The 10,136-nt window shown below is 24.0% G+C and overlaps 2 protein-coding genes across 2 annotated transcripts; one reads left to right on the top strand and one right to left on the bottom strand.

Moving 5' to 3' along the window:
• Nucleotides 1-1,745: 1,745 nt before the first annotated feature.
• Nucleotides 1,746-3,057, bottom strand: LOC112686110 (glutaredoxin-related protein 5, mitochondrial). Its single transcript, XM_025558246.1, has 2 exons — nt 2,541-3,057; nt 1,746-1,979 (listed from the first exon to the last, which is right to left on the bottom strand). Exons 1-2 carry the CDS (start codon nt 2,809-2,811, stop codon nt 1,813-1,815), a joined length of 438 nt encoding a protein of 145 aa, XP_025414031.1. The 5' UTR covers nt 2,812-3,057; the 3' UTR covers nt 1,746-1,812.
• Nucleotides 3,058-3,193: 136 nt separating this feature from the next.
• LOC112686109 (serine/threonine-protein phosphatase PP1-beta catalytic subunit) lies at nt 3,194-9,837 on the top strand. The gene is made up of 7 exons (XM_025558245.1): nt 3,194-3,531; nt 4,677-4,808; nt 5,193-5,423; nt 5,504-5,680; nt 7,604-7,755; nt 7,814-7,948; nt 9,514-9,837. Exons 1-7 carry the CDS (start codon nt 3,477-3,479, stop codon nt 9,607-9,609), a joined length of 978 nt encoding a protein of 325 aa, XP_025414030.1. The 5' UTR covers nt 3,194-3,476; the 3' UTR covers nt 9,610-9,837.
• The last annotated feature ends 299 nt before the right edge of the window (nt 9,838-10,136 follow it).

Below are 10,136 nucleotides of genomic sequence, written 5' to 3' on the forward strand. Positions count from 1 at the left end.
AAATATCACATTTTTATCATTATATCAAAACAGTTTCTTCAGATATTGACAGCTATAGAAAAACTTCTATATGAACGACAACTTATTGATGTTTTTCCAAATGTATATTGAGATTATACCTAACAATACCGTTGACAAATTGTGAAGCAGAACATTCATTCTCCAAGTTGGCTCTAATTAAAAATCGACTAAGATCTATACAGATTGAAGATAGGTTGAACGCATAAACAATTGTGTCAATTGAAAACGATATATGTAAAAAACTTTCATTTCATGGCATTTTAGGTACTTTTGCATCAAGTAAATCTAGAAAAAATGATTTTAAATAATCATTTGTTTGTATTTTTATGTTATTACCATATATTTTATATTTTAAAATTTAACTTAATTGTATTTTTTAACTAATAAATATCAATTGGCATATTATTATTATAAAAATACTTTTTCTTGTAAAATTAGGGCCTCAAAAATAAATTAGCCCAGGGCTACTAATTTCATTAATCCAGCTCTGTCTATAGGCATTTTACATTCCCTACCTGGCACTAGATAAACTATTTACAGCTAATATACTGCTTACAGCAGGGATCGCCAACCAGTCGATCGTGATCTTTTTAGGAATATAGGTCGATCGCATAAAATAATCAGATTAATCGGATAATGGGAAGATTAGATTATTATTATGAAAAATACAATAAATAATTATTCTTTGGAGCTTAAGACTTTTTTTCTTTTGCTCATCAAACAAATCTCCTCCTAAAGACCTATATTCTCTTGGATGTTGATCACCAGGGATTTAAATGTCAAATGTAGCTCACTTGTTTTAAAAGGTTGGCGACCCCTGGCTTACAGTAATATTATAGAACAATATTAGTTATTTTTCAAGATTAATGAAAATTTGTGAATTGTATACTTACTGTCTTATAAAAATTTAGATAGCATGCACATTGACAAATTTTGATGAAAAAAAATTTTAGACTAATTTTACACTTGCAGAACAAAATTTTAATACTAATACCATTGATTATAAATACTAGTATTTATAATCAATGCTTATACTTATACTTAAGAGAAATTTGTAAAAGTGTTTATAATATTTAGCATTTTTTTTAATTTTATCTACATTGATATATTATTCTCTTATGTATATATTGTGCAAAATTTTTTTGAATGTTTTTACAATGTATCTATTTAGAAAATGTATTGATCTTTTACACATTTTTAATACCTTTAATTTTTGTGTCTTATTATAACCAAAATAAATTCTAAAATATAATTAACAGAAACCTGTATTTCATAAATTAAATATTCTAGAACTTGAATATTTGTTTTTACTAAACATATTTTACTCATCCCATTTTGAGACGAGCTTACAGTTTTTCTCATTTTAACAGTATTTTATAATCTCAAAAAAAATCCTAGATATATTTATGTAATATTCAATACCATCAGACATAAACTATTAAATTTTATCAACTCTCCCCTTTTTCCCTGAAGCTAATAAGTATAAAGTATGCAAGACTCATTATTTTATGTTATTATAATGCAAATTCAGTCCTAAATTGATTTATCTAATTATAAAGATACTTAATTATTTTGGACAATATGAGTCTGTTAGGTTTTGTAAAAATCACTAAGATACCAAATAAAAATTACTATGTATTCACATTATTAAATATAATATTTTATTGAACAACAAGAATATTTACATCAATTTTTGTAAATATAAAATAAAGAAAAATTTACATGAATACTAATTAATTTTCAGGTGTTTATTTCATAAACTATGTAAATTATATTAATTATTTTCCTGAATTAAACATTAGGTTTTTCTTGAGTGTCTTTTTTTGGTTCATTGTTTAATAATATTTTATCTAATTCTCCTGATCTATGTAATTGCAACATAATATCACAGCCTCCAATGAATTCTCCATTAACAAATACTTGAGGAATTGTTGGCCAGTTTGAGTATTCTTTAATTCCTAAACATAACAATCATCAAATAATTAAAAAAAAAACAGAAGCATTGTTATAGTTACATTTTAATTAGGTTGTAACCAAAGAAAACGAAATTCTGTAGCTACTTATTTTGCTTGTTATATATTTAAAAGATCCCAAATTTTACCAAAGTATTTAAGTCTATTAGTAATCTATATATAGTAAGGTTCGTACTATCATAAAATAGGTCAGCATTATTAATTACTTCTTAACCTATTGAATTTAAGAAAGCCTGATTCTTCAATAAATTTAGCAGAGGAATTTTCTATCCTTTAATTTGTAAAATATCAGATTGGTATAAATACAATAAAAATAAGTTGACAGACATTAGATAAAGAATATGTATTATAGACAACTTTACTTTAGACATTAAAAATTACAAACAAAATTATTTCAACTTTCAAGTATTTCCTATAACTATACATATCTAAAATCAATTTGGTTTTATATCACTTTTTTAAAATAAAAATCAATAAATAAAAAATAAGTCCAAAGAACTGAAATTTATTTATATTTTCAAACAAATAAAAATAATTATCACTCACCATTTCTGAGATTTTCATCTTTAAGTACATCATGAGCATCAAATTTTGCTTTGTGAATATTTAAAATATCTACAACTGCATTACTAAAACCACACCTAGGAGCTTGTGGGACACCTTTCATAAAGACGACAATTTTATTATTTTTTACCAACTTATCTATATGAGAGTGAATCGGATCATCAGTTTTAGTACTAAGGAATTTACTGTGTATGTAAAATGGACCAATTCTAGTAGTTTTACTTAAATTTATCATCTGACGTAACAACGACATTCTTTAACAATTAACAGTAAACAGTATATAATAAAAATTAAAAATATGCAGTTGTAAAGTTAATACAAAAATATTCAGCAAGGTAGTTATGTTTAAGGATTAATAAGTTGTTCTATAACTTATAAATAGTTACAACTTGTAAATCGAAGCCTCGATTCCTAGGACGTCGGCATTGAGAGATAACAATAATATGCTCGGTTATCACTGAAATATACCATAGTAGCATATAAACATAACCTCAAATACACTTGTATCACGGAGAGAAATGTAACCTTGAAGAATTAATATTAGGGTTGCAATTGCTTATTGAAAGTATATTAAATAAAAAAATATAATTAAAACTACAAATTATAGAAGCATACTGTTTGAATAAAGTTAAATATCAATTAAATTTAAAGTAAAGAAAAAATAAACTATTTTTATTCATGGTGGGAAGAAAGTGTTCGCCATTTTTCCCTTCCTGCCGACCCCACACCATAAATTTATTTAAGATTAATTTATATGCTAGCGGGACGTGAAGAGGCAGTGGTGCGACCCTCTATAGTACTGACTACCGATTGTACTGATTGATAGCTGAAGGTATACATTTAGACCGCTTATAAGAATAAAATATCGTGATTGAACCGTGTTAATTTGTGTGATCCGTTCGAGGTTTTCCGTCCACAATGGCAGACGGTGAACCATTAAACATAGACAGTATAATCGCACGGCTTTTAGAAGGTAAGTTTACCATTCAACTATAATGAAATCATCATAATTGCCGTTCTTGTTACGATGCAACCTTATTGGTTATTAATTTTATTACATTTCAAAACATTCCTTTATTACGATCCAGTTATTTTGGCTATGTTAAGTTAATAACATTTAACATTAGTTCAATGTTCTAAACATAGCTTTACCAAAACAATTGATTTTAAATGGATATTTGCACATGATAGCTGTGAGATATGATTTAGATTGCAGATTAAACATCTAATCGTTTTATTTAATATTGGAATTTAAATCAATTTGCTTCATATGACGGATAATCTGAGAATTGCAGAGTAATTAATGTGGTATACACTATTTCATTTTAAAGTATCGATTAATTTGTGTTAGTACATAATATGTACTTAATGTTATATTTAATATTTATGATTTGGAAAGTTGAGTCTGAGCAATTAAATACATTTCGTGAAATGTTTTGATAATTAATTTTATATACATTAAATTGGTCATTATTATTTTATTATATTAGTTAAAATTTGTGATAAATATTTTATATTGTGAACTACTAATTTTTTATTAGTGAATGTAATTTAATAGTTCTGAAGAAGATATTTGTTTATAAATTAAATAGTTTGGCAATTCATGGAGTTAATAGTTAATGATCAATATTTTATATAATTAACAGGAAGTAAAATTTGTAAATTTTAATTGATTCTTATAATATAATTAGATATGGATTTAGTTCCTAAAATTATACAGCTATTTTATTAAATTTTATAATTAACCATAAAATATTGTTATTATACTATTAAACTATATTATTATACTATAATATTAAATACTAATAGTTTATTTTTGTAAAAGTATTGATATCAAACTGCTTATAGATATGGTATAAATTACAAAATTAACTCATCACCAAAATTGTAATGTATTTTCTTAAGTAACTGCTACACTTAAGTCTACCTAAAAGTAAATAGTTTTAACATAAATTAATCATCAAAACAATTTTTAATCTACTGATTACTTAGTCCTTCTGTGAAAATAAGCCTACTTTGGATAAGGAGTTCTTTTATTGAATTTAATATTTAATTGAAAATCATTTTTATTATTTTATCATCAAGATAATTGTGACTAAACGCTGTTTTTTTTTATAGTAAGAGGATGTCGACCTGGTAAAACAGTACAAATGTCTGAAGCAGAAGTCCGGGGATTATGTTTGAAATCTAGAGAAATATTTTTACAACAACCAATTTTATTAGACTTAGAAGCACCTTTAAAAATATGTGGTAAATAAATATTTTTAATTATTATTGGTGATAACTTAAATACTGTTGGTGCATATTATTACATATATATAATGTTTTTTTAATTTTTACAAAAATCATCTATGATAATTGTCATTTGATGTTTTTCTTATTTGTAATACTCATTAAGTAGCAAATTTAATAAAGAATAATCTATGATTATTTTAATTATTTTACATTATTATCATTGTAATCAGAAAAAAATAAGAAATATGTGTTAAAGATACAATCTTATTTTTTATTTTTATTTATTAAATATAAATATTAAAAAAGAATTACATAAATCATAACATCATACTATTATTTACATAAAAATACTATTTGCATTACTTTTTCACATAACATATTTTTAATTTTATTTTTTAGGAGATATACATGGACAGTACACTGACCTATTGCGTTTATTTGAATATGGTGGGTTTCCTCCAGAAGCCAACTATTTATTTTTGGGTGATTATGTTGATCGTGGAAAACAATCTTTAGAAACTATTTGCCTTTTATTAGCATATAAAATAAAATATCCAGAAAATTTTTTTCTTTTACGAGGCAATCATGAATGTGCAAGTATAAACAGAATCTATGGATTTTATGACGAATGTAAATAATAAAATGTTAATAATAATTTTTATTAATTTATTCTATTATTTAATAAACATATTTTTAAATATGTTTTTCAGGTAAAAGACGTTATAATATAAAATTGTGGAAAACTTTTACTGATTGTTTCAATTGTTTGCCTATTGCGGCTATTATTGATGAAAAAATATTTTGTTGTCATGGTGGACTTAGTCCTGATTTACAAGGAATGGAACAAATAAGACGCATTATGCGTCCAACTGATGTACCAGATACTGGTAATTTTGCATTAGTTACATATAATTATTGTTGAGTGTCAAATCAATCATATCGCATATCCATATCAAAATAGTAACAACTCAAAAAGTTGGTTTTTTTAGTTAAATATATATTCGGATTCTACAAATGAAATTACATAAATCAGCAAAACAGGTTTATCTTTAATATTCTCCATCAGATGGCAATGTAAGTACATTTTATTGAATGAATGATATCAAGGTACTACCAACATAACCGACATTCCTGAAAAAAGCGTTTTTTTGAATTACTGTTTTGATATAGGTGTGCGATATTTGATATAGAATACTTTTTTTAATTTATTTTTTATCAGTTTAAAATTTTATTAAATATTGTTACCTTAAATAACCTTAAATTTAAAATTTAAATTCGAGTTAATTGCTTGGTTGTTAAAAAAAATATATGTGTATATGGATAGTTAAATTCACTTTAATATTTATTCTTATTAAAATATTTTATTTGATTTGTAATTAAATGTCAAATGATTTTATGTAAAGAATTGTTGATGTATATGTAAAACATTAAAGTAAATTATACATATATATATATATATCATAGTAAGGTTATGATGAAATTAGATATGTAATAAGATGGCAGAGATAGAAATATTAATTTACAGTGAGAAATTAAAATATAATAAAAAACTAAAATATTAGGGATTCAAAGTTTTGATGTAATATATAAAGAAGTGTTATGAATTGGTGTTGAAGAAAAAAAGGAATTTTGGATATTGTGAGAGAAATCTAAAATTAAGATTAAAAACAAGTTCTGGATCATTGATAGAGAGGGAAAGAAGATCTGAGGAAATTTTAATCGGCCAGCATCTGGTGTGAGAATAAGGTGTCAATAAGTATTAGATTGTATGGTTATGTCTATAAGAGTATAGTGGTAAGAAAAAATTGGAATTCTTAATTAAAATGTTACATAAATTAAGAATTTATTTTGAACTTACTCTAATCAATCGGTGCTCTGATAGATAGAGTTGCTAATTGACTAGGGGCATCATTGGTGAGGGGGACAGACTATGTCAAATGTCCATCTGCAATTCTTTGTTTAATGATTGCTAAAATCGATAAATTTGTATTTTGTACTTAGAAATCAGTTAATATTATTTTTTAGATAAATTAATAGTTAATTACATTTTTGTGAAACACTGACAGAAGGGTCCACTAGCTCCTCGGCTAATTACAATTTTTATCACGCGAAAAAATTCTGTAAAGTCAGAAAATTTTTAAAAATATATATACGTGGATTTACAACTTAATGTTAATAACATCAAATGCATTTTTTTTTTTAAATATTATGAAGTTCATAATTTTTTTCAGTTGCCTCACCCTTTCTAAAACTGAAATATCCCTTTTGTAATTGACAGCTTCATATATAAGTAAATAGCATAATAAGAAAGAATATAAGTGTAAAGATCATGTAAACAACTAATTGAAATTAAAAGCTAGGTCTTATGTCTGATAAAACCAAGTGTATTTAGTATTCTATCTAAAGTTATATCAGTGTGATGATTAAAATATAAGTTAGTAGGATAATAGATTTTTATATCTTTAATTTTAGAGACACTTAATGTTGAAATTACGTTGTGTGTAATGGGTAAGAAATATGGATAACATGATCCGTAAAATAAAATAATTATTATTTTTGCTGTTTGTGTTATTTTTTATTGAATTATAATATAAAATTGACTATATCTTTGTTTTTAAATGAATGTTCAAGGTAAAACTGTATTGATATTCAAAGAAGAGTTATGAATTTAATGACACATCACTTACATTCTTAAATCTAAATTCTTACATTTATATTTATTATATTTCATTTCAAAATAACTATTATTTATTTATTATATGACTAATAAATTGATTATGTAATAATTATAATTCTTGTATTTGTTTTAGGCTTACTTTGTGATTTATTATGGTCTGATCCCGATAAAGATGTTACTGGTTGGGGAGAAAATGATAGAGGTGTTTCCTTCACTTTTGGTACTGATGTTGTAGCCAAATTTTTAAATAGACATGATTTAGATCTCATATGTCGAGCACATCAGGTAAATACACTAGTTTTAATGAATTCATTTTTTTACATTTCACTTTATATTTTTATAGGTCGTAGAAGATGGTTATGAGTTTTTTGCCAAAAGGCAATTGGTTACGTTATTTTCTGCACCAAATTATTGTGGAGAATTTGATAATGCAGGAGGAATGATGTCTGTTGATGCAACTCTAATGTGTTCATTTCAAGTATGTTTTTTTTTTTATTTTATTAAATTAGTTATACATTTTTAGTCTAAATAATATCTTTTTCTTTTTCTTTTCCTTTGCTTTTTTCCCAACTATTTGGGGTCGGCTATCCTTGTCCTAAACCTCCACTCATCTCGATCTTATACATCCCCTACACACACTGTCTAAATAGTATAATTTTATTATCATTTCAAAATATTTATACATAATAAAATACAATGCTTAAATATTGAATTTATTGTTAAATTATAAAAAAATGTTTTAACATTATACTAAAAAAACAACAGTTAATTAAGGAATAAGTAAAATAATAATACTTCTTTTGCTAACTTATTCACTTTATTTTTTTCTTAATTTATTGATAAATATTTCCATTTAGTTTTTTGAATAAAGTATGTGTTTTTTTTTCTTATTCTGAAAAAAACTAATTTTTAAAAAAAAATTGATAGTATTTATGTTTCCAGAAATATAATATAACTTTAATCAGTTCATTAAAATTCAGTTCTTCTTTTAAATTGTAATAACCTGAAATGACCATAAACTAATGTCTGATAGCTTTACTTAGTGATAGCTCTAAACTGCATTGAGGCACACTCGTTTTATTGGTTTCAAATTAATAATTAAATCAATAATCTGTGACTGAATATGAAAAAGTAAAGGAAGAAATACATAATTTATTAAAATACATATTTATAATGTTAAGTGATAAATTCTACTTTATAAATAGTGTACATTTATACAGTAGGACTTTATAATTTGTGATTTTATTAACATTGTATATACCTGATGATCAATTTTAAATTTTAAACTGATTGTATATTACAAATAAAATAATATTCCAGACCATGGTAAACATATATTTATTCATTTGTATTTAAACACAATAGTGTTTTATTTTCAATGAGACAATAAAAATTCAAATGCTTTAACTCGTGATTTTTTCATTGATATGTATGAACGAACAGAAAACAAAATGTAATATTAGATTATACCTGTAGTTTAAATTTGAAAATTGTATGTAATTGCCCTAAAGATCAACTTAAATATAATATATAGTCAAGGATATAGCTATGAGTGGGCAATTGCCTCCCCTGACCATAGCTAACAAATTTATAAATTTTTAATGACATTTTAAATTGACCCACATATGACCCAATATATAAACTGCTTAAATTTTCTATATATTTTAAGTATTCTATTGATAAAATCCTATCTAATAACATTGTTGTTTAATTTCTTTTAACAATATAATTTTACTTGAATATTTTTAATAGATCATGATTTTTATTGTTGTATTTATTTTGTTTGTTATAGTTAAAGATCATAAAATAAGATAAAAAATTTAACATGGGTAAACATTTAAAAATAGACTTAATAAATAACACTAAACATGTTTTGATAGTTGCTTGCCCCTGATGAAATTTCAAGCTTTGTCTTTATATATAGTTTCTGTAGTAAAATTTTGTATTTAAATTTTAAGTATTAAAAATATAAAGACAACAAAATAAAGTATAATTTACTGTTATTGAAAATAATATGTACTTATTGTTATTTTATTCATCAAGATTCTGAAACCATCTGAAAAGAAAGCAAAATATCAATATTCAGGATTGAACTCTGGACGACCTGCTAGTAATACAACTGCTGTAAAAAAGAAATAAATAATCTTTAGTTGAACATGTATTATAAGCAACTAATATTGTTTATAATGTACCTCTGTGCTTGAATCATTTTCTTTTGAAAACTTAGAATATTTATATAATAACATAATATGTTATATATGTATAAAAATTGATTTTACCTTAACAATCATTAAATAATGGTTCCTTGTGACCTAAGTTATATAAAGTCCTAAGTATTGATTGATTATTTGATTTTAATTTTATGAACTTTGTATATATATAATAACCATTTTATTTAGTAACAAATTTAATATATGTGTATAGACATAGATTTTAATTGGGGGTTAGCCTCATTTGTGTTATAAAAAAAAATATATATATATTTATATTAACAATATTATTAGGAATTACTGATTGTTCTAAATAAATATTGTCATTACTAATTTAAATTTAGTAACAAATTTACCTATACTAATAGACAATAGCATTTCAAGTATCAATTTAATATTATATAAATTAACTCTTTTTAAGTTGTGGTAAAATATTAACCGCGCACATATTTTTTT

This window comes from Sipha flava, unplaced genomic scaffold, assembly GCF_003268045.1.
Source record: "Sipha flava isolate LNK unplaced genomic scaffold, YSA_version1 2_pilon_pilon, whole genome shotgun sequence".
NCBI classification, from domain to species: Eukaryota; Metazoa; Arthropoda; class Insecta; order Hemiptera; family Aphididae; genus Sipha; species Sipha flava.